The sequence below is a fragment of the Rhinoderma darwinii genome, chromosome 2 (assembly GCF_050947455.1).
Source record: "Rhinoderma darwinii isolate aRhiDar2 chromosome 2, aRhiDar2.hap1, whole genome shotgun sequence".
In the NCBI taxonomy this organism is placed as follows: Eukaryota; Metazoa; Chordata; class Amphibia; order Anura; family Rhinodermatidae; genus Rhinoderma; species Rhinoderma darwinii.
Genome location: NC_134688.1, coordinates 219,745,024 through 219,770,733, shown reverse-complemented (window position 1 = coordinate 219,770,733; position 25,710 = coordinate 219,745,024). Strand labels below are relative to the sequence as shown.

Genomic DNA, 25,710 nt, shown 5'->3' with positions numbered 1-25,710 from the left:
TCCCGCCCACAGCGTGTAGTAATGTCACGGCGGCAAGCCATTGGTCCGCGTAGTAAATGTTTGTAATACCTGATTGGTGGAGAAGGCGAGGCGGCCCTCTCAATAAGCTTAGGCTTTAGACAACGTAACAAGAAATACGGGGAATTTGCTTTGACTATAGGAGACACAAATATTTATGTAAAGTAAGGAAATCTGCCCGAATTCAATATGGCCGCGCTTGTCTCTGAGGTCGTACGCTGGCGCATAGTTATATAGTCCAGGGCGGTTCAGATTGGTCAGCTACAGCGTTGGCAGCTGGCGGGAAGTGGACGAAAGACCGAAGCGGTCGGTGTCTCCTGTAGAGTATGATAACAGGTAAGTGATACTATGGTTCTAGTCAGACTTTATTGTAGTGCTGGGTATCACTTAATGATGGCGTAATTACCTTTGCGCTGTTGTGTAGTGTCCGGTTTGTGGATCAACAACATGGAATGTAGGGTTATTTATAACGTATATCACATGAGACTGCCCAACCTGGTCATTACTAGATGGTGCTGTGCAGCCGCCCCCACCCCTAGATGGTGCTGTGCAGCCGCCCCCACCCCTAGATGGTGCTGTGCAGCCGCCCCCACCCCTAGATGGTGCTGTGCAGCCGCCCCCACCCCTAGATGGTGCTGTGCAGCCGCCCCCACCCCTAGATGGTGCTGTGCAGCCGCCCCCACCCCTAGATGGTGCTGTGCAGCCGCCCCCACCCCTAGATGGTGCTGTGCAGCCGCCCCCACCCCTAGATGGTGCTGTGCAGCCGCCCCCACCCCTAGATGGTGCTGTGCAGCCGCCCCCACCCCTAGATGGTGCTGTGCAGCCGCCCCACCCCTAGATGGTGCTGTGCAGCCGCCCCACCCCTAGATGGTGCTGTGCAGCCGCCCCCCCCCTAGATGGTGCTGTGCAGCCGCCCCCCCCCTAGATGGTGCTGTGCAGCCGCCCCCCCCCTAGATGGTGCTGTGCAGCCGCCCCACCCCTAGATGGTGCTGTGCAGCCGCCCCCCCCCTAGATGGTGCTGTGCAGCCGCCCCCCCCCTAGATGGTGCTGTGCAGCCGCCCCCCCCCTAGATGGTGCTGTGCAGCCGCCCCCCCCCTAGATGGTGCTGTGCAGCCGCCCCCCCCCTAGATGGTGCTGTGCAGCCGCCCCCCCCCTAGATGGTGCTGTGCAGCCGCCCCCCCCCTAGATGGTGCTGTGCAGCCGCCCCCCCCCTAGATGGTGCTGTGCAGCCGCCCCCCCCCCTAGATGGTGCTGTGCAGCCGCCCCCCCCCCTAGATGGTGCTGTGCAGCCGCCCCCCCCCATAGATGGTGCTGTGCAGCCGCCCCCCCCCTAGATGGTGCTGTGCAGCCGCCCCCCCCCTAGATGGTGCTGTGCAGCCGCCCCCCCCCTAGATGGTGCTGTGCAGCCGCCCCCCCCCTAGATGGTGCTGTGCAGCCGCCCCCCCCCTAGATGGTGCTGTGCAGCCGCCCCCCCCCTAGATGGTGCTGTGCAGCCGCCCCCCCCCTAGATGGTGCTGTGCAGCCGCCCCCCCCCCCCTAGATGGTGCTGTGCAGCCGCCCCCCCCTAGATGGTGCTGTGCAGCCGCCCCCCCCCTAGATGGTGCTGTGCAGCCGCCCCCCCCCTAGATGGTGCTGTGCAGCCGCCCCCCCCCTAGATGGTGCTGTGCAGCCGCCCCCCCCCTAGATGGTGCTGTGCAGCCGCCCCCCCCCTAGATGGTGCTGTGCAGCCGCCCCCCCCCTAGATGGTGCTGTGCAGCCGCCCCCCCCCTAGATGGTGCTGTGCAGCCGCCCCCCCCCTAGATGGTGCTGTGCAGCCGCCCCCCCCCTAGATGGTGCTGTGCAGCCGCCCCCCCCCTAGATGGTGCTGTGCAGCCGCCCCCCCCCTAGATGGTGCTGTGCAGCCGCCCCCCCCCTAGATGGTGCTGTGCAGCCGCCCCCCCCCTAGATGGTGCTGTGCAGCCGCCCCCCCCTAGATGGTGCTGTGCAGCCGCCCCCCCTAGATGGTGCTGTGCAGCCGCCCCCCCCTAGATGGTGCTGTGCAGCCGCCCCCCCCTAGATGGTGCTGTGCAGCCGCCCCCCCCTAGATGGTGCTGTGCAGCCGCCCCCCCCCTAGATGGTGCTGTGCAGCCGCCCCCCCCCTAGATGGTGCTGTGCAGCCGCCCCCCCCTAGATGGTGCTGTGCAGCCGCCCCCCCCTAGATGGTGCTGTGCAGCCGCCCCCCCTAGATGGTGCTGTGCAGCCGCCCCCCCCTAGATGGTGCTGTGCAGCCGCCCCCCCCTAGATGGTGCTGTGCAGCCGCCCCCCCCTAGATGGTGCTGTGCAGCCGCCCCCCCCTAGATGGTGCTGTGCAGCCGCCCCCCCCTAGATGGTGCTGTGCAGCCGCCCCCCCCTAGATGGTGCTGTGCAGCCGCCCCCCCCTAGATGGTGCTGTGCAGCCGCCCCCCCCTAGATGGTGCTGTGCAGCCGCCCCCCCCTAGATGGTGCTGTGCAGCCGCCCCCCCCTAGATGGTGCTGTGCAGCCGCCCCCCCCTAGATGGTGCTGTGCAGCCGCCCCCCCCTAGATGGTGCTGTGCAGCCGCCCCCCCCTAGATGGTGCTGTGCAGCCGCCCCCCCCTAGATGGTGCTGTGCAGCCGCCCCCCCCTAGATGGTGCTGTGCAGCCGCCCCCCCCTAGATGGTGCTGTGCAGCCGCCCCCCCCTAGATGGTGCTGTGCAGCCGCCCCCCCCTAGATGGTGCTGTGCAGCCGCCTCCCCCTAGATGGTGCTGTGCAGCCGCCCCCCCCTAGATGGTGCTGTGCAGCCGCCTCCCCCTAGATGGTGCTGTGCAGCCGCCCCCCCCTAGATGGTGCTGTGCAGCCGCCTCCCCCTAGATGGTGCTGTGCAGCCGCCTCCCCCTAGATGGTGCTGTGCAGCCGCCTCCCCCTAGATGGTGCTGTGCAGCCGCCTCCCCCTAGATGGTGCTGTGCAGCCGCCTCCCCCTAGATGGTGCTGTGCAGCCGCCTCCCCCTAGATGGTGCTGTGCAGCCGCCTCCCCCTAGATGGTGCTGTGCAGCCGCCTCCCCCTAGATGGTGCTGTGCAGCCGCCTCCCCCTAGATGGTGCTGTGCAGCCGCCTCCCCCTAGATGGTGCTGTGCAGCCGCCCCCCCCCCTAGATGGTGCTGTGCAGCCGCCCCCCCTAGATGGTGCTGTGCAGCCGCCCCCCCTAGATGGTGCTGTGCAGCCGCCCCCCCCCCTAGATGGTGCTGTGCAGCCGCCCCCCCCCCCTAGATGGTGCTGTGCAGCCGCCCCCCCCTAGATGGTGCTGTGCAGCCGCCCCCCCCCCCTAGATGGTGCTGTGCAGCCGCCCCCCCCCCCTAGATGGTGCTGTGCAGCCGCCCCCCCCCTAGATGGTGCTGTGCAGCCGCCCCCCCCTAGATGGTGCTGTGCAGCCGCCCCCCCCTAGATGGTGCTGTGCAGCCGCCCCCCCCTAGATGGTGCTGTGCAGCCGCCCCCCCCTAGATGGTGCTGTGCAGCCGCCCCCCCCTAGATGGTGCTGTGCAGCCGCCCCCCCCTAGATGGTGCTGTGCAGCCGCCCCCCCCTAGATGGTGATGTGCAGCCCCCCCCCCTAGATGGTGATGTGCAGCCCCCCCCCCTAGATGGTGATGTGCAGCCCCCCCCCCCTAGATGGTGATGTGCAGCCCCCCCCCTAGATGGTGATGTGCAGCCCCCCCCTAGATGGTGATGTGCAGCCCCCCCCCCTAGATGGTGATGTGCAGCCCCCCCCCCTAGATGGTGATGTGCAGCCCCCCCCCCTAGATGGTGATGTGCAGCCCCCCCCCTAGATGGTGATGTGCAGCCCCCCCCCTAGATGGTGATGTGCAGCCCCCCCCCCTAGATGGTGATGTGCAGCACCCCCCCCTAGATGGTGATGTGCAGCCCCCCCCCCCTAGATGGTGATGTGCAGCCCCCCCCCCTAGATGGTGATGTGCAGCCCCCCCCCCCTAGATGGTGATGTGCGGCCCCCCCCTAGATGGTGCTGCGCGGCCCCCCCCCCCCCCTGTAGATGGTGCTGCGCGGCCCCCCCCCCTGTAGATGGTGCTGCGCGGCCCCCCCCCCTGTAGATGGTGCTGCGCAGCCCGCCCCCCCCCCTTGTAGATGGTGCTGCGCAGCCCGCTCCCCCGCCCCCCCTGTAGATGGTGCTGCGCAGCCCGCTCCCCCGCCCCCTGTAGATGGTGCTGCGCAGCCCGCTCCCCCGCCCCCTGTAGATGGTGCTGCGCCCCCGCCCCCTGTAGATGGTGCTGCGCAACATATCCGTCAAAAACGGACGGCACACGGAAGCCTTCTGTGTGCCATCCGTTTTTTTACTGACTCATTGACTTCTATGGGCCACACGGTTACTGAATCACTGACCGAAGTAGGACATGCTCTACTTTTGACGGAACGGCTAAACGGATCCGTTTAAACAACTGAAGTGTGCATGGGCCCATTGAAATGAATGCGTTTAGGGTGCTATCAGTGACAAAAACGGATAGCACCCTGAAGGAAAAGACTGAAGTGGGCATGAAGCCTTCGCTCCAAAAGCCAAATAGCGCTCCTTCCCTTCTAAACCCCGCTGTGGGTTCAAACAGCAGTTTAATACCACATATGGGGTATTTCCATAATCGGGAGAAATTGCTTTACAAATGCTGGGGTTTTACCTATTCACCTATGACAGCACCCCTGGAGAGACATCGCATCCGCTGGACAGGAAACCTGAGGATATAAAATGGACACACCTCTCCACACACCCAGTCAGGTTTCCTGTCCTCCGGATGGAAGATTCTCCTGAGGAAAAAAGCACTTCTCCGGGATTGCAGACCCCCTAGCAAGGTTTACCTTATTCCACTAGGGGTGCTCTGGAAAGGTATAAGTCTCCCCCCTGGGAGCAACCTTAGTCTGGGATAGGTTCTCCCGGTCCATCGTCCCCCTCCTGCTGAAAAACAGGTGGTGGTTTAAGGTCCACAGAGTGGGCCTTCCTCTGGCGGGGAGCGGATCCCTGGGGCTCGTTCGGCTTGGGGAAGAGCCGGACCAGACCCAGCGTTGGCGGCTTCCCGGCGCTCTCACTGGCATGTCCGGTCGCCGCGACGCGTCACTTCCGGGCGCGTCCAACACTCCAGGGGGCGGTGTTCCGGTGGCCCACGTGGGGAGGTGGTACTCCAGCGTCCGGAGCGAGAGCCTCCCATCCAATCCTTGGCCTATTTTAGGCCAGTAACAGCAGGACTCGCTCTCCAGCTTCCACAGTCATGGAGTCGCCAGGAGAAGCTCCAGGACGCACTGAACGCTCGGATTCCAAGTCCTCCAGCCCGCTACTTGAGGACGCCAGAGTGGGGTAAGAGAAGGCCTCTCCCTTACTTAATGCTGTTCCCCTTTCTCTTGTACATATGTTTAGGCCAGGGATTGTCCTAGGAAAAAGCAGAATAAGGCCCATAACAAGGAATGTGCGATATGCAAAAAGAAACTCGCATCTTCCTATAACAAAAGACTCAGAAATGTCTCAATAATATTATATCAGAAGAGTCCACAAATTTAGCCACAAGCATTAAAGATATTGTAAAGGCTGAAGTGAGGAGCTCACTAAAGTCCCTTAGAAAGAGCAGAGATCCTCCGGTCGCCTCTTCTAGCAGGTTGGATTCGGATTCCTCAGCTGAAGGGGACCCCCAGCTAGGCGAAGAAGGGGAGTACAGCTCCTACGATTCCTCAGGTGAGGAGGAGGGAGAGAGAAATCTATTCCGAACGGAGGATGTCGACCTACTCCTAAAAACGGTCAGGGCGCCTATGAATATAGACGACCCCAAAGAACCACGGTCCATCCAGGACATTATGTTTCAAGGGCTAGGACCTAAAAAGAATAGAACCTTCCCCATCCATAGGAACATATCTAACCTTATTAAAAAGGAATGGGAAACTCCTGATAAAAAGGCATGCATTCCCAAGTTTCTCAAAAGGATCCCTTTGAGGAAGACGCATGCAGGGACTGGGATAACATCCCCAGGCTCGACGCTCCAGTAGTCAAGATCTCAAGGAAACACTCCCTTCCTTTTGAAGACCTAGGCTCCTTGTCCGACCCTATGGATAGAAAGGCCGAATTCTACCTTAAGAGAACCTGGGAAGCCTCTACGGGGGGTTTCAAACCAGCCACCTGCGTGGCCAGATCCCTGAAAGTGTGGCTCGCACAACTGGAGGTACATCTGAAAGACAAGACCCCTCGGGATCAAATCTTAGCCTCCCTCCCAACACTTTCTAAAGCAGCAGACTTCTTGGCAGACTCCTCAGTAGACGCAGTACGCCTTTCCGCCAGATCAGCGGCCCTGGCGAATTCAGCTAGACGAGCTATCTGGCTAAAGACCTGGAAAGGGGACACCGGGTCCAAAGGGAAGCTGTGCGCTATCCCCTGTTCAGGAGATTATCTTTTCGGGCCCCCACTTGATGACATGCTAGAAAAGGCATCAGACAGTAAAAAGGGGTTCCCGGCACAAACCAGGCCAACAAGAGTGCTTTTGTCCCAGAGGGCCAAGTAACAAAAGAGGGGGGTACGCTAACCCTAGAGCACAGGAATTTAGACCCTCGAGATTTCCAAGAAAAAACAAGTCCTTTCTTTTCAGGCCCCAGAAGGACCCTAAAAATAGGGACCAACAATGACGCCAAGGGGGCAGTGGGGGGTCGCCTTTCCCTGTTCCTCAAATATTGGCGGAAGATTTCATCGAATCCTTGGATTCTGGGAATCCTAAAAACAGGATACATACTAGAGTTCACAACCCTCCCCCCAGACAGATTCCTTCCCACAGGGGTCCTAAGGAACCCAGTCCAACAAAAGATCCTAGAAGTAGAAGTTCTGTCACTTATAAAAAAAAAAGAGGTCCTAATACAGGTTCCAGACACAGAGATAGGTCAGGGCTTTTATTCCCCCCTCTTCCTAGTGAACAAACCAGGAGGAAAACACAGGGTCATTATAAACCTAAAAAAACTGAACTGCTATCTGACCTACAAAAAATTCTGCATGGAGAGTATCACGTCAACTATAAACCTCCTCTCCAAAGACTGCGTGATGGCCTCAATAGACCTAGAGGATGCCTATTATCACGTACCCATATGTCACCGTCATCAAAAGTATCTAAGGGTAGCAGTAACACTCAACGGGTCTGTATGCCACCTACAATACAGAGCCCTTCCCTTCGGCATCTCAAGCCCCAAGGGTATTTTCCAAACTGATAGCGGAAATGACCTCATACATCAGGATGAACGACATTCTCCTGATTCCATATCTAGACGACTTCCCGGTGGTAGCAGAAATGGTTCCAACTCTGACCCTACACATACAGATAGTCTGGTATATACTGACAAGATTAGGATGGAACATAAATTTAAAGAAATCAAATTTAAATCCATCGAAAAGATGTATATTCTTAGGAATCCTGCTGGATTCCTCCAAACAGATGACCTTCCTCCCAGAAGAAAAAAATCGGGCCCCTGATGAACAGGATATCGGAGATCTACCTGAACCATACGACATCTTTCAGGGAAGCTATGTCAGTCTTAGGCCTCATGACATCATGCATCCCAGCCGTACTATGGGCTCACTTTAGGTCCAGACCACTGCAGTGGGACATCCTAGACCAATTGGACAGGAGCAGTTTCTCCTTGGACCAACCCTTTCACATCTCTTCCACAGCAAGACTGTCCTTCAGATGGTGGTTAAACAGGGCAAATCTCACAAGGGGTATTCCATGGAGGTTAACCCCTACTCTCAATATGACCACAGATGCGAGTCCCTGGGGGTGGGGAGCCCATTACGACACATCTTTTCTTCAGGGTCAGTGGGACCAGCAGACTGCTCTCAGATCCTCCAACTTCAGGGAACTAGCAGCAGTTCTTCAGGCCCTGAAGGGATCCATACAGACCATCTCAGGTCAGCACCTAAAGATCTATTCGGACAACACAACTACAGTATCCTATATAAACCGACAAGGGGGTACGAGATCGGCCTCACTGATGGGCCTAGCCACACAGATATTTTCTCTGGCAGAACACCACCTGTTGACTCTATCAGCTGTTAATCTCAGAGGGAAGGACAACCTGGTGGCAGATTTCCTAAGCCGGGAAAGGCTTCACCAATCAGAATGGTGCCTGAACACCACAGTATTTCAGGAGATCATTCTCAGATGGGGAACCCCATCCATAGATCTGTTCGCATCCAAAAGAAACAGAAAAACCCAGAGGTTCTCCCTAAATCCCTCAGATCACCCAACAGCAATAGACGCACTCTCCCAGTGCTGGAGTCTAGAGAGAGGCTACGCCTCCCCTGAACCTACTCCCAATAGTCTTAAAAAAGATCAGAGAAGACAGGGCCAGCGTGATACTGATGGCCCCCTTCTGGCCAAAGAGACCATGGTTCACGTGGCTAAGAAAAATGTCGTCACACCAACCATGGGTTCTTCCAGACGGGCCAGATCTTCTATATCAGGGCCCAGTATTACACCCAGATATTCAGAAGCTCCACTTGACAGCATGGAAACTGAAAGGATAATCCTTAGGCAGAGAGGATTTTCAGAATCCGTCATCTCCACCCTACTAGCTAGTAGGAAACTGATTACCTCAAAGATATACCTGAGGTCATGGAACGCATTCTTAAACTTCTCAGGCAGGGAGGTTAATCCTTTAACCAATCCAGATATTCCCCTAATATTGTATTTTCTCCAGGCGGGACTAAAAAAAGAACCTTAGGCCTACTAAAGGTTCAGATTTCGGCTTTAAGTTCCTTTTTCAATTTTAAATTAGCGGAACACCCCTTGCTCAAACCTTGTTCTCCAGGCTTTGATAAAACCACCCTTTGAACCCATAGACTCTATTTCCTGGAAGATGCTAACACTCAAAATGACCTTTCTATTATCCATTACATCAGCCCGTAGAGTGAGCGAGATCCAGGCCCCCTCTGCCTTTCCTCCACATACCCTACTACTAGACGATAGTCCTCTTAAAAACCCTGCCAGAATTCCTTCCTAAAGTGGTTTCACCCTTTCACCTAAACCAAGACATTGTCCTTCCCTCCTTTTGTGACTCCCCAAAGAATCGGAGGGAACAACAGTTTAACTGCCTAGACGTAAGAAGATGTCTAGTCCAGTACCTAAAGGTTACCCAAGATCTGAGATCATCACAAAATTTGTTTATCCAGTTTCAGGGTCACAATAAGGGTTCAGCAGCCAGCAAAGCTACCATAACAAGGTGGATCAAGCAGGCCATACGGCTAGCCTACATAAACCAAAAACTCAAACCCCCAGAATTCTTCGGGGCACACTCCACTAGGACCGTATCCACTTCATGGGCAGAAAGAGCAGATGCATCCCTAGACCAAATATGTAAGGCTGCCACATGGAGTTCTCCTCACACCTTCTTTAAACACTACAGGTTACAACTACATACAGCCTCTGACTTGGCCTTCGGTAGAAAGGTACTACAAGCTGTGGTCCCACCCTAGAAATAATTTTTATTTTACATCTCCAGGGGTGCTGTCATAGGTGAATACGTAAAATATTGATTACTTACCGGTAATCTGCTTTTCAAGAACCTATGACAGCACCCCGCTGTTACCCTCCCATGTCTGTAGTACATGACCCTTATAAACTAGATCGCTACCCCTAATTTGAGCGTCCCTGTAAATATTGTACATATTAAGGTGTGAGAAACTTTCACCCAAAAAAAACACACATACAAACTAAACTACTTCTCATCCTGAGTTCTTCCTAAAGACTGGGTGTGTGGAGAGGTGTGTCCATTTTATATCCTCAGGTTTCCTGTCCAGCGGATGGGACGTCTCTCCAGGGGTGCTGTCATAGGTTCTTGAAAAACAGATTACCGGTAAGTAATCGATCTTTTTCTCCTTTTTATGCCTTGTAAAAATTTAAACTTTCTAAGTTTTTTCAGAAAAAAAGTAGATTCTCATCTTCACAGACTAATTCAAATACATTTAGCATAAAAACTGTGGGGTCAAAATGAAAACTATACCCCTAGATAAATTCATTGAGGGGTGTAGTTTCCAAAATGGGGGTCACTTTTTTGTTTTGCTTTTTACTGTTTTGGCACCACAAGACCTCTTCAAACCTGACATGGTGTCTAAAATATATTTAAAAAAAGGAGGCCCCAAAATCCACTAGGTGCTCCTTTTGTTTATGGACTGAAGCACCAGCCTCAGAAGCACACTAGGGCCACATGTGGGATATTTCTAAACTGCACAATCTAGGCAATAAATATTGAGTTGCGTTTCTCGGATAAAACCTTCTGTGTTAAAGAAAAAACTGTGTTCGAAATGAATTTTGGCAAAAAGAAATGAAATTTGTAAATTTCACCTCTAATTTGCTTTAATTCCGGAGAAATGCCTATGGGGTTAAAACACTTTCTGAATGCTGTTTGGAATACTTTGAGGGTGCAGTTTTCAAAATGGGGTGATTTATGAAGTCTTTCTAATATATAGGGCCCTCAAAGCCACTTCAGAACTGAACTGGTCCTTGAAAAAATGGGCTTTTGAAGTTTTCTTGAAAATGTGAGAAATTGCTGCTAAAGTTCTAGAAAAATAAGTGTTCAAAAAACGATGAAAACAAAGTAAACCTATGGGATATATGAAATAGTAACTATTTTGTGTGATATTACTGTCTGTCTTACAAGCAGATACATTTAATTTTGGAAAAATGTTGGTGTTTTTCACACAAATATTACATTTATCGACCAATTTTTTCAGTAACAAAGTACAATACGTCATGAGAAAACCGTCTCAGAATCACTTGGATAGGTAAAAGCATTCCCAAGGTATTACTACATAAGGTAACACGTCGGATTTGAGAAAATCGTCTTCGTCCTCAAGGCCAAAACAGGCTCAGTCCTGAAGGGGTTAAAATTGTTTTTGTTTTTTTTTAAATTGAGAACACAAGCATTTACTAAAACAGATGTGTTCGGAGAGCAGACGTGTCCTTTGCAAAAGGCATGGGCTACACTGCACGCGACATCAAATTACAAGAGCATCGTGCAACAAAAAGTGTATGGTTTGACCGTTTTGTAGTTGCAATTTGTGTGCTAGCCTCATACGACTGCAACTCACAATTAATTTATTTTTTACAACCTTATAAAGACCTGTCAAATCACATGCAACTTTTGTTGCTCTACATGGAAAGAAGGTCGCTTGCGACCCAAAATACCGTAAGCTTGGATTTTTTGTGATGGTCATGTCGCATTAGGTCGCAATGCAACCACATCGACAATCATTAGATGCGAGGTTGCAAGCGACATGGCAATTGTCGCTCGACACATGTTGCCCTAGCCCTGGGAACAAGCAAGTGAAGCGGAGTTGCTGTAGTTAAAGAGGCTCTGTCACCACATTATAAGTGCCCTATCCCCTACATACGGAGATGGCGCTATAATGTAGGTGACAGTAATGCTTTTTATTAAAAAAAACGATCTGTTTTCACCACTTTATTAGCGATTTTAGATTTATGCTAATGAGTGGCTTAATGCCCAACTGGGCGTATTTTTACTTTGGTCAGCGTCATACACTCCCCTGTACAACACCCACTTGGTCTAATCAGCCTCATGCACTCCTCTCCATTCATTTACTCAGCGCATAGGGATCATTTTACTAACACATTAACGATACTGAAGTGTTTAGACATTCCACGGGATGTCTATTCACAATCCCTGCACTTCGTTACTGTTTCTATGGTAGTTACAGCAGAGGAAGCGTAATCTCGTGAGATTACGCTGTAGATGACCGGTTACAACGAGATTACGCTTCCTCTGCTGTAACTACCATAGAAACAGTAACGAAGTGCAGAGATTGTGAATAGACATCCCGTGGAATGTCTATTCACTGTCTAAACACTTCAGTATCATTAATGTGTAAATATAACACCGCACATAAGTATCTAAAAGGATCCCTATGCGCTGTCTAAATGAATGGAGAGGAGTGCATGACGCTGATTGGTCAGCGTCATACACTCCTCTGTACAACGCCCACTTGGTCTAACGTAAAATACGCCCACTTTGGCATTAAGCAACTCATTAGCATAAGGGGGTATTCACACGCGTGTATTCGGTCCGTGCGGGCCGCGTGGTTTTCACGCGGCACGCATGGACCAATACAAGTCTATGGGGCAGTACAGACAGTCCGTGCTTTTTGCGCAGCGTTTGTCTGCTGCGCAAAAAGCGCGACAGGTTCAATAACTCTGCGTATTTCGCGCATCAAGCACCCATTGAAGTCAATGGGTGCGTGAAAACCACGCAGGTTGCACGGAAGCGCTTCCGTGCGAACCGACAAACAGCGCACCAGCTGTCAAAAGGATGAATGTAAACAGAAAAGCACCACGTGCTTTTCTGTTTCCGAACATCCAAACGGAGTGTCTTTGCGATGAGCGAATCCGGACAAGCGAACCGAACTTCACCGGGTTCGGCTGAACTCGTTTTGGCCGAACCCGGCAAAAAAATTATGGGTACGCGACGTCAGGAGATAGTCACTGTCCATGGTGCTGAAAGAGTTAAACTGTTTCAGCACCATGGACAGTGACTTCCGATTCCAATATACATGTACCTGTAGAAAAAAAACGAAGTTCTGACTTACCGATAACGCCCGGCGTCTTCCTCCAGTCTGACCTCCCGGGATGACAATTCAGTCCAAGTGACAGCTCCAGCCAATCACAGGCCAAGCACAGGCTGCAGCGGTCACATGGACTGGCGCGTCATCCAGGGAGGTGGGGCCCGATGTCGAGAGGCGAGTCACCAAGGCAACGGCCAGGAAGTTCTTGGTAAGTACGAACTTTTTCTTTTTTTTTTTTCAACAGGTTTTTCGATATTGTGTTCGGCATTCACTGTCGAGGGTGCTGAAAGAGTTAGCTCTTTCAGCACCTTGGATAGTGACGGGCGTCGACTAGCCTCATCTCTATGATGGGGGCTGCGCGAAAATCACGCAGCCGCGCATCATACCCGGATGACACACGCAGCTGTCAAATGGTTTTTGCGCGCGCAAAAACGCCGCGTTGTTTGCGCGCGCAAAAACGCAACGTTCGTCTGTATCTGCCCTAAATCTAAAATCGCTAATAAAGTGGTGAAAACAGATCGTTTTTCTAAATAAAAAGCACTGCTGTCACCTACATTATAGCGCCGATCTCCTTATGTAGGAGATAGGCCACATATAATGTGGTGACAGAGCCTCTTTAATATGGGCACAATTTATGCCTGTATCGATATTTATGTTAAAATAAATTTATTTTATTTTTTCCCCACAAACTAACTCTTAACCGACTGTATAAGGCTCTATGCACTCTACCATTCGGAGCCTGCAAGAACAAAATAACAAACTCCAATGGACTCCATTAAATGAACACTAACTTTTCAAACCACTTATTCTGATCTAATAGTATACCGGATATGGATCAACTTTGTAATTTACTTACTGTTAAAATTAGGTGTCTCCCTTTCTACAATCTGCTGTTGTCAAGCAAAGTTTGTCCTTAGTTGGTGGGGTGTCTCTATCCTGCCTGTCCATAGAAGGCTATGGAGAGGGAGCAGAGAGCGAGTGAGACAGCAACAGATTCCTACATGTAAATCTAGGGAGAGGGGAGGGGTGAGCAGGGGCAGGAAGTAGGCGCAGAGAGAGAGCCACAGATGTGATGGGAAGATTTCTATGTCGCCCTAGTGCTGGATTCCCTGCTACACTGCTCATTACTGCTGTATAAAGTCCTCCATCCTTTTTTTTTGTTTTGTTTTTTTTGTTTTTTTTTAATTTATTATATATATATATATATATATATATATATATATATATATATAATAATGTGTGTTTTATTTTTAGGAGCGCAGGCTGTATAGAAGAGATAACGTTTAGCCTCCGCCCACTGGCTTAGAGACAACTGAGAATTAGAGAGACTGCAGAGGGGAAAACTGCTAAATAATGCAGAATACAAGTTCTATAATGGCCAGAAATAGTGTTATTCCTCATGTACCAATGTGACCGCTTATTCTGGTGATGTCCTGAAAAGTTAGGTACACTTTAAAGTCATTTATAAAGTTATAAATGGAAGCCATAAAAAATATCTTAAATGGTGTGCTGTAATTTTTACAATTTGACACTAGATGTCAGAAGACATCCTTTCTAGTCTTGACTATTTCATGATCGAGGATATCTGTATTTTTCTGTTTACTTTTATTAAAGAGGCTCTGTAGCCAGATTAGAAGTGCCCTATCTCCTACATAATGTGATCGGCGCTATAATGTAGATAGCAGTGCTTTTTTATTTTGAAAAACGATCATTTTTGACCAAGTTATGCACAATTTTAGATTTATGCTAGTTTCTTAATAGACAACTGGGCGTGTTTTTACTTTTTACAAACTGGGTGTTGTGGAGAGAAGTGTATGATGCTGACCAATCAGTGTCATACACTTCTCATTGTTCCAGCCCAGCAGTGAAATAAGCGGAGCTGGAACAATGAGGAGTGTATGATGCTGATTGGTCAGCGTCATACACTTCTCTCCACAACGCCCAGTTTGTAAAAAGTAAAAACACGCCCAGTTGTCTATTAAGAAACTAATTAGCATAAATCTAAAATTGTGCATAACTTGGTCAAAAATGATTTTTTCAAAATGAAAACCACTGCTGTTAGCTATATTGCAGCGCCAATCACATTATGTTGGAGTTAGGCCACTTATAATGTGGTGACAGAGCCTTTTTAATTATTTTCTAACTTAAATAACTGTGTATTAATAATGCTGAAACTTTTAGTAAATTGTGTAAGTCTGATAATGTCTGGACTTCCTCTTTATTTACAGGTCTTCCTGGACAAACATGTCTATTGTACCAATGTATGAAACCCAGTATTTTGGGTTTACACCCCAAACTTGCATTTTTCGACTGTACATTTCATTTCAAGACTACTTATTTGACATGTTGCTTGTTGTGGAAAGCGTAATCCTGAAGAAACTAGAGAAATTTCCTGACTGCAGGATAAGCCGCTTTGAGGTTCGCGAGAGCAGTGAAAAGTATTTGACTTTTATAAATGAACAATTCAACCAGTTGTTTCCGAAAATGGAGCAATGTCTTTTGAAAATGGTATTGAATGTACCCAAAAACGTTCTGCTACAGGAAGACAAGGCCCATGCAGATTTCTCATACAGCAAGGAAAAGTTTGCCGCTCTGCAAAATGAAACAAAGTCACTACAGGCACAGTACAAAGCAGAATCTGTTGCTACTCAGGCTCTTTTAGCTGAGCTTGAGGAACAGAAAGTCCTACAAGCAGAGCTGGGAAAGGTACTAACTTGGTTTGATGGTATGGACAAAATCTGCAGCGAACGTGGAAGTATTGACCTGTTGGAGAGCTTTGCATTTATGGTCCAGACATCAAAGAAATTGCAGGTTACAGTGAAGGAAATAGATATAAAACATAAGAAACTAAAACTTGATGTAACATCCAAGAAAGCTGTTTGACCAGTTCTATAGTATGAAATACGTAGTCTTGATGTAACAGGAGTTTTTGTGTTTCTTTTCGCTTTACCTGTTCTTCTGTCAAAGCTTACATTGACACTTTTATGCTACTTTGTCAAACTGGCAGCGAATTAATTCTGTTATGTCATTCGATCTGTGCAGCTGTAAGTAGATTCCCTATACATACAATAGAAAATATGGCTGCAGACTTCATATGGAAGATATATACTGCGGCCTAAATACTAGGTGGAATAAATAGAAAACGGAGAAATGATTTGCAGAACGGAAAACATTTGTATGTAAAATAGCGTTGTTTTTTTAAATCTTGTTTTATTAGTATTCCCTCAAACTTCAGGTTGCTATTGCAATGTATGTTAGGATACAATTCTTATTGCACAACCTTGGACATGATGTTGGACTCGAAATGGTCTCTGAGAAAATGCTTTCTTTTTTGACCATTAGGCTTTTATTTATTTTTTTCCCCTTTTTCCAATGCAGTTTTGAAGATAAGTTAGAAACCAGCTTTTATAATGCCAGTTGTGTTTTTAAAGTAAAATCTATTAAAAAGGGCTCTTTCGCACAGAAGATAGCGCTGTCACTTTGCAGCACTAGGGTTGTGAATATGACTAGGGCAACATTTCCATAGAATGAGAATGTTCTCCCTGTATGCTGATCTCTTATCAGAATTCCAAATATGTATGATAAATGAATCGTTTTTCTGAGGTTGGAGGTAGATACAGTCTGTTCCTTCTTACTAGGGATGCATCGAAACTTCGTTACTGTTTCGAGGCCGTGCATCCTCAAACGGTTCAATACCGTTTTATGTATTTCGATACTAATCTGTGCCGACCGCACAGCTTATCATTGTAACACATGAATGTATGAGTGTGGGGCTGTGGCTGTGTGATACAGCCATTGCCCCGCTCCTGACAAGTGCTCGCGCCGTCAGCATGATGTGATGCGACCAGCGCTGCACTAATGATTGCCGTCGCTGAAGACAACGTGGCGGGCAAACTTCAAAACACCCCCATGTTCGGTCTTCTGTGCCTGTTCTGTTGCTCATTAGTGCAGCACCCTTCGCATCACCTCTGTGCGCGCACTTATTGTCAGCAGTATGGCATTGGCTGTATTACACAGCCGCAGCCCCACGGTGGAGATCAGAGAAACCTCTCATCTCCGCCGCTATTCCCCTGAATGCTGCGATCAAAGCTTACCGCAGCGTTCAGGGGTAAATGAGACTGGTAGATGCATTTGGATTGCGTCACAGGGAATTCCTGTGACGCGATTGAGGGACATACCATATATGGCCAGACAGCCCAGGGTCCATTGAAGGATCCCAGGGCTGTCTGACCATATTTCCTGTTAGGGCATACTTAGTACACAGGCAGTTGTTAGGACATACCTTTCAGTACATAGGCTAATGTACTGGGATATAGATATGAGAGTACATTAAAGTTTAAAAATAAAAAAATAAAGTAATGTTTACATTTTTTTTAAAAAACACGTTACAATAAACATTAAAATAAGCCTCGATACATAAAATATACACATTCGGTATCGTCGCGACCGTAATAACACATTCATAGTGTCATTCGTGTTTATGCTGTTATAAAATAAACTACTTTCTTTCACTTAATGTGAGGCACGAGGTATTATGAATTTTGAACCTCCATATGCCTCCCATTAATAGTAATTAACCCCATCATGTACCGCACACATTAAGGAACATGATGGGGTTAATTACTATTAATGTGAGGCACATGGAGGTTCAAAATTCATCACACCATGCGCCTCACAGAAAATGGAAGAACTTTTTTATTATTGTTGGCAAATTATAGTTTTGGTATCGTGTCGCAATACTACACGAAGTATCGGTACCGCAGTCCAAATTCTGGTATCGTGACATCCCTACTTCTTACTAGTCTCTGAAACCAGTCAGTCAAATGGTATTTCTAATGAAACCTGATGTAATGTTTACTCTGATATACGTGTGTATATATTTTAGTATTAATGATTAATCTATTTAATCATGCAATGATGTTGAAGCTCATGAAATTTGTCACATAAATGTAAAAAAAATATATATATTTTAGAAACCTTTTTTTTTTTTTTTTCTTCGCACATTGCAGTTGTCTTGCATTCTTTTAAACTGGAATAAAGCCCAATGAGAGTCCAGTCTGAATACAGAGTGTGGTACTTTTCACTCGTTAGAATGAGGTTTTTAATTTATAAATTCTCAAAATGCTTTACGTTTTCCTTCAGTGCTTTTCGGGAGCCAGAAAACAAATATGGCTGCACTCTGGGGGATGGACACGTGGCTGGCACTGTATATGAGCGGCTTGTGGCTGGACTCTGGGAGATGGACATGTGGCTGGCACTGTATTTTGGAGCTTTGCGGTTCCCACTAAGTAATGCAATGTGTTGTAGTTTATGAATTATATAACATATGTACGCTATAAAATGATATCTGAAGTTGAATACATTTTGAATATTCTGCCCAGCTGTTCTAGTTTTCTTGGTCTCCTACAGTTAACTTGCTTGTGATCACTACTGATGGCAGCCATTCGTGTTTTTACTGTTATTCGAGGGTTTGTTGAAAACTAGTTGACCACAACTGATATGAACATCATAATGATTCTAGGTTTTTGTTGCTTTTTCAAACACCTGCAGTCTGTTTTTAGCGGCGATTCTGAATGGAGAGAAATGCCCCCAAAAAGCCATACCTTCAGCTTGCTGCCATTTGAAAACAAAAACACCACTGACCCCAAAACATGCCACAAATCAAAACGCTATTTTTGTAGACTTTTAACTAATATTATAACTAAAATCTGTCCACTGCGTAAAAGAAAAAATGCTGCTAAATGTGTGTGTGGCAGTCTCTGAATTGTCTGAATAATGTTTTAATTTATTCAAGCATTTATGACAATGACTAAATGTAGATATTGCTTATTCTGGGAGTGGTAGTAGGTATAAAGTTATGGGGTATATATTTTTGTAGTGTCCGGTAGAAGTCAGATGATGCTAGCCAATTAAATGGTTATTGCATACAGCCATGGATGAGTCACCATACTTGAATCAAAGGAAGAGTTTGGGGATGTAAATGGAATCTTCATGGGAGCTGCTTTCGAAAACATCGACATCTCTTGTCACTATGGAAATGCAGGTTCACCTCCTCGACCTACCGGAGGATTTACTCTCCTCTTTGCTTTTCTTTTAAGTCGAGTGCTTCCGTGTTCAAGATGACCTTGTGATAGAATTGTATGGGAGAAGAATAAAAAGTATCTATTTTATTTCCTTGCTTTTACATCTTGCTGGGTTATGTTTTCAGTAACCTTGTATTTGTTGTTCATATTCCTAATATCTCATAGCAGACAATGCTGTTCTTACATTTGACTCCCCGTCGCCGTAAGCACAAATGTTTTCCTACTGTCCGTTAAAATCTCATCCTTATGACTCATCAATATTTTATATTCTTCACTGTCACATCCTTTTTCTTACTGTATCTGTGCAGATGTGTGAAAGGGGGTTTCTTAGTCATTCCAATCTTAAGATTAGTGGATGAACTAGAAAATCCTCTGCTTCTCAATGTCAGGAGCCTCCAGGAATATTTCAGAAATGGCAATTTGAAACCTTTAAAATAAGAAAGGTACAGTTTTTGTTTTTTTTATTAAGGAAATGGGTCACAGTAGAGAGAATAAAGAGAACCTTTTCTTTGAAGTTTTTATTCTGCTGGGAACATTTCATTAGGAGTATGAGCCATGTAAAGCAACACTTGCACGCTATAATTATTTACTATTACTGTATCAGTTTTCCCTGGCATTCTGTGACTGGCGTATTCAATTTTTATTTTTTTTACACAATGCAATTGATGGGTTTTTTTTTGTTGTTTTTTTTAGCCAAAACAGAAAACTGTATTTTCTCTTCTTTGTACATTTACAACTGTGCTCAATCCCATTTCAAACTTTCTCATGTATAAAAAAGGTTTAGTGCGAACTTATCACGATACACACCGCTGATAGGAGCCAGCAATGGTGCTCTATGAGGGTGGATCCATGCTGTAACCGGTGCTGTCTGCTTACAGCTTTACACATCGCTTGAAGTTTTGCCCTTCCCGTAGTCAGAATAGAGCTGCCCTTGAAAGTTCTAGTAGTCCCCTCCCTCTGTATCCTAATGACCTGTCCATTGCTCAGCACCATCACTTTCCCAGCAGGCCCACCAAGTCCCCAGTAGTCACAGTAACTCTCCCCCGTTGGCCCTAACATTAGCACGAGAACTGTTTGTCTGGACCGTCCTAGATTGAGTTTCTATGTCCAAGTTGTACAACGCTATGGTGAGTGGAGAAAAAGTATACTCTGGAATGGTGTGAGGAATAATTGACTGGGGATGTTTTTATGGTAGTTTAAGGGAAAGTTTTAGGCTTTGTTCATACTGTCCTTCGATTTTTGTGATGAGTTTCACAATGGTCCTTACCGCTTTCTGCAAGATAATGCCTCATGCATAAAGCAAGGTTTATACAAAAACCATTTTGGTGTGGAAGATATTGACCCCAAACATATTTGGGATAAATGCCTATGCAGCCTGCCTTCCAGCTCGTATAGCCCGACCCCAGTAAAGGATGTGAATATGCACAGGCATGTTTTAAAATCTAGTGGAAAGCATCTAGATTCTTCAATTATTGTTAGAGGCAATTGGAATTAAATAGAGACTGCTGGAGCTCCCTAGTGTAGTGCTTGCTGTCTAATGCATTCATTGTGTTAAGAAGTGCTCCAACAGACTAAGGTGATCACTCTGCATCTGTGTGCTCTTGCATTGATCCAGTGTGGTCAATTCTGTTACAAAAGTGCTGGTAGTGTGAAAGGTCACCAGCGCTTCCACCCCTGTATTATGTAGAGGAAGATGCCTTCTAGAGGGGGAAGTAAATTTAAGGCCAATCTCATTTCTCTCCAAGTGACCACTATGTCTTGTAGCAGTATAGATGATTTGACTTGGGAAGGCAAATGCGTGAATTTGCCATGGAGGTAGGATATCTGACCCCAAGGTGCCGCTAGACTAGACTCGAGGATGTTAGTAGAGTAAAAATCTGTTTCGCAGCAGGTCTTAAACATGGCGGAATAGGCATGTCAGCTTACAGCCTCCCAAAATAGGGAAATTTACACCTATCTGCTTTGATCCGCATTAATTTCTAAAGGGAGATGCGCAGTCTTTTTCCTGACCAAATAAATTTGCTAAAAGCAGAGTTGACCTGGGAGACACGAATGGTTTGGCGAGGATAGAGCAAATTAGAGAAGCTCATCATTTTGATTCAACAGCATTTGCCTAAAAAGGACAATGGAAGGTGTGAACTTTAAATTCTGCTTTTATTTTGTCTAGTAGAGGGGGATAGTTCAGACAGTCGAGCATTTTTGCCTGTCTTAATCCCCAGGTATGTTAAATGTGTTTTAATGAGGTTTGTGTCCCAACCAATAGTTCACCAAAAACTTAGGGGAAGCGAAGGACCCAACTTTAAAATTTTACTTTTAGATGGGTTAATATGATATCCAGAAAATGGCCTAAAGTGAAAAATGAGGGAGAGCAATGACTTAAAATGGTGTTGTGGGTCTGACAGACATGTTATCCGCGAATAGGGCCAACTTCACTGACTGACCTGGATCTTTTTATAGAGATCTGATTCTGCTAGGTATCTAGCAAGGGATTACAGAGCTAGGTCAGAGAGGATAGGGGGCACCCCTGTTGCTTTCCTTTTGGAGTGGGAAACTCTTGTATAAAATCCCTGTTGTATCTATTCTACAGTTCCTGTACATGCCACTGAGAAACGTATGGAATGGGTCAGTGATATTCAATCTGTCTAGCACCGTCCCAAACCAGTCCCTGCGTACATCAAAACGCTTTTTTTCACATCCAGCGTGAACAAAATTGGTTATTCTCCTGGCGTTGGATGATGCTATCTGTTAGTACTTTCCGGATGTTAGTGGCTGCAGAGCGGCCTTTAGAGAGTTCTACCCAAGTGGGATTTATTAGAGCCCACATAAAAGTCCCAGTCTAACGAGTTTTTTTAAGGAGGAGTTTAGGATCCTGGTTGATTAGGGAATATGCGCAAGTTCATACCGTACTAAGGGGTCTTTTATGCGGTTTACGAAGCTTTATGTATAACACGTTCGCATGTTCAAAAACCTCTCCAATGTGGTTATAGTAACTAGTCAAAAATTTTAGTTAATTGTTCATACTAGGCTTTGAAACGTCTGGGCCTGGTGCTTCACCATTATTAAGAGATTTAATGGTTCCCTTGACTTCATCTTCAGTTATGTCTGAGTTTAAGTGATCTTTTTGGTCTGTAGTCAAGGATGGTAGATTGACTATGTCTAGGAACTGGGCCCCTTTCCTCGTGTTTTCTGGTTGGGGTTGATATGAGGACTAAAATCCTTGAATAATTGTGTTGATGCGCTTGGGATTGGAGTAAGGGAATGCTGTAATGTGAGTGAGTGGGTTTAAAATGTCCCTGGCTAGATGTGCCAAAAGGTGCCTTGATTTATTCCCATGCCAAAAAAGGTCTACCAGATATTGAGTTCCATATAGCCATCTTTTCTGTCTACCCACAGATCAAAATTTGCCTCTAGTTGCTTTCCATGCATCACAGATGGATAAGGATTTAGTATATGTCTCCTGATATTGGATTAATCTTTTTTAATAGTATTCATGTAGGGCAATAGTTTACCACTCGCCACTACTTTTGCCGTTTCACAATATAGGAGGGGGGAATTAATCTTGTGTTCTCTATCTGTCTCAAGTTCTAGGCACCGTTCCTTAAAGCGGCTCTGTCACCAGATTGTGCAACCCCTATCTCCTATTGCAGCAGATCGGCGCTGCAATGTAGATAAGAGTAACGTTTTAGTTTTTTTTCAAAAACGAGCATTTTTGGCAAAGTTATGACCATTTTTATATTTATGCAAATTAGGCTTTCTTAAGTACAACTGGGCGTGTTTAAAGTTATGTACAAGTGGGCGTGTATTGTGTATGTACATCTGGGCGTTTTTACTTCTTTTACTAGCTGGGCGTTGTGAATAGAAGTGTATGATGCTGACGAATCAGCATCATCCACTTCTCTTCGTTAACACCCAGCTTCTGGCAGTGCACAGACACACAGCGTGTTCTCGAGAGATCACGCTGTGACGTCACTTCCTGCCCCAGATCCTGCATCGTGTCGGACGAGCGAGGACACATCGGCACCAGAGGCTACAGTTGATTCTGCAGCAGCATCGGCGTTTGCAGGTAAGTAGCTACATCGACTTACCTGCAAACGCCGATGCTGCTGCAGAATCAACTGAAGCCTCTGGTGCCGATGTGTCCTCGCTCGTCCGACACGATGCAGGACCTGGGGCAGGAAGTGACGTCACAGCGTGATCTCTCGAGAACACGCTGTGTGTCTGTGCACTGCCAGAAGCTGGGTGTTAACGAAGTAAAAACGCCCAGATGTTACACACAAAATACACGCCCACTTGTACATAATTTTAAACACGCCCAGTTGTACTTAAGAAAGCCTCATTTGCATAAATATAAAAATGCTCGTTTTTGAAGAAAAAAAAACGTTACTCTTATCTACATTGCAGCGCCGATCTGATGCAATAGGAGATAGGGGTTGCAAAATCTGGTGACAGAGCCTCTTTAAGTTACATGAAATTGTCATCCTTGACCATAATGGCTTGAAACCAACATAAAAAACAGTCCCTTTTTAGGTAAGAATCTTGTATCGGCAAGTGGTCAGATATCACCAGATTTTGTATGTTGGCTTCCATGACTGCACAAGCAAGGGCATGGATAATCATCAGTTAGTCTATATGCCAGTAGTTCAGCTAGCAGGGGGGATGGCTCCGGGCCCACTGAGATGTTGGGGCCCACTCGCTGCGATGTTGGGTCCCTCCGCTCCTCTCCTGCCGCCCTTCTCTTGGTGCTGTCATCGCTCTCACCATGACTGCGCAGCCACACAGTCATTCAAGCTAGCAGACGTGCGCGCACGCAAGGCACGTCTGCTAGTGCACGCTTCTAACGCTGCCTGCCAGGAACAGAAGAAGCCTGCCTGTGTGTGAGGAGAGGGTGAGCAAGCACCCCTCCCCGATTTGTATCCTGTTCTGAAATTATACAGGGATAATGGCTTCTTTAAACCGAGATGATGGGGGTTAATACAGGGATGATGGCTGGACTACCCATCATCCCTGTGTATATAACCCCCATAATTCCTGTGTATATCAACCATCATCCCTGTATATAACCCCCCATCATACACACACCACCCCCCCCCCCATCCATGTATATAACCCTTATCTCTGTACACAACCCCCTATCATCCCTGTCTATACCAGCCTTCATCTGTGTATGTAAACCCCATCATCCCTGTATATACCAGCCTGGCTGGTATATGCAGGAATGATGGAGGTTATATGCAGGAATGATGGCTGGTATATACACGGACCTCGAGCCACATCCATCCTGAGGTGTGAGCTATCCAAGCTGTTAGTCTTGTCTTTTGTAGTGGTATGTGGTAGATCTGTTCCCAGTGGTTGCTTTGCTGCCATTGGAGAATCAAAGGAGGATATGACGCTATCGTTAGGGTCGCTCAATACTGGAGTGTGAAGCACACCTTCCTGCAAAATTATGAAGTGCAAATGGAGCTGAAGGCTCTTCTGTGGATCACCTCTTCAGAATAATCTTCAAACAGGAGAATGCGGTGCTTTCTTTATTTTAAGGGGCTTATTTCTCATGAAGGTGACTTTGATTTTCAAATCCAGAAGTCTCAAGTATTTGGCGAGGATCCAGACCCACTCGGTGGGCGTTTATGTTCTCAGGAAGGCCTACCATACACAAGTTGTTCCAATAGGAAAGATTTTCAATGTCGTCTACCTTGTTTTAGGGTATGTTCACACGGCGGGGGTCCGTAACGGCTGAAATTACGGGGATGTTTCAGCCTGAAAACATCCCCGTAATTTCAGCCGTACCGGCATGTGCAGGCGCTTGAACGCCGCGTCAATTACGGCCGTAATTAGCGCTGCTATTCATTGGAGTCAATGAATAGCGGCTCCAATTACGGCCAAAGAAGTGACAGGTCACTTCTTTGACGCGGGCGTCTATTTGCGCGCCGTCATTTGACAGCGGCGCGTAAATATATGCCTCGTGTGAACAGACAAACGTCTGCCCATTGCTTTCAATGGGCAGATGTTTGTCAGCGCTATTGAGGCGCTATTTTCAGACGTAATTCGGGGCAAAAACGCCCGAATTACGTCCGTAAATAGGCCGTGTGAACATACCCTTACAGTCTCCTGATTTTCTTTTGTTGAACAGATTGCAGATTCGAACATAGATCATGATTTGCTGCCTCAACCTGGGCTACCCTGCTCCCAGTCATCTGCCCGAATGGAGGTTTGGGAGACCTCTGACTACAGTCTGCTTGGATGGTCAGTTCCTGGGTTCTTTGGATGTCTGGGGCTATTCTCCTTGCCATTTCTATAGCCAGTCTCTTGTAGGGTGGGAGGGAATTCTCCTGCCTCCTAGATCAGAAGGCAGTACGTCTTATGAAGATGGAGACAAGTCTTGTGGAGAGTAAGAGGATGGCATCACCGCAATATTAAGAAGATATCGCGGAACTGTGGAGCCTGGCTGTGATGGAGTTTTCTGGCTGCTGTGAAGCACATAATGGTCCATGAGCTGCCAGAGCTAAGGAGGTGAAAATTACCTTATTTAGTGTGGTTACGAGGGTATTGCTGGTCACAGGACCAGCAGATATTGGGAGCTCTCCTTTTCAAAAAAATCTGCAAAACTTTTATCTACTTTTTTTATTTACCACTTCAGTTCTGATATTTTTGAGGGCCTATATAATAGAAACACCCAAAAGAAATCACCCCATTTTAAAAACTGCACCCCTTGACGTATTCAAAACAGCATTTAGGAAGTTTGTTAACCCTTTAGGTGTTTCTCGGGGATAAAGCTAGATAAAGTAGAATTTCCACTTTTTTTCTAATCAATTTTAATCCAGTTATTTCTGTAATACAGCAGGTATTAAGACACTAAAGCAACTCCATATTTAATACCCAGATTCTGCAGTTTTCATAACTATCCTATATGTGGCCCTAGTGTGCTACTTGACTCATACACAGGCCTCAAAATGCCACCTTGTGCATTTTGGGGCCTCTTTTTTTTTTTTTTTTTTTTTTTAACTAGGATGTTTTTCTGTC

General features: G+C 47.2%; 1 protein-coding gene across 1 annotated transcript; it reads left to right on the top strand.

Moving 5' to 3' along the window:
- The first annotated feature begins 42 nt into the window (after positions 1 to 42).
- Positions 43 to 17,157, top strand: MIS12 (MIS12 kinetochore complex component). The gene is made up of 2 exons (XM_075852860.1): positions 43 to 354; positions 14,839 to 17,157. The coding sequence occupies exon 2, from the start codon at positions 14,855 to 14,857 to the stop codon at positions 15,491 to 15,493; it is 639 nt and encodes a 212-aa protein (XP_075708975.1). The 5' UTR covers positions 43 to 354; positions 14,839 to 14,854; the 3' UTR covers positions 15,494 to 17,157.
- Positions 17,158 to 25,710: the final 8,553 nt, after the last annotated feature.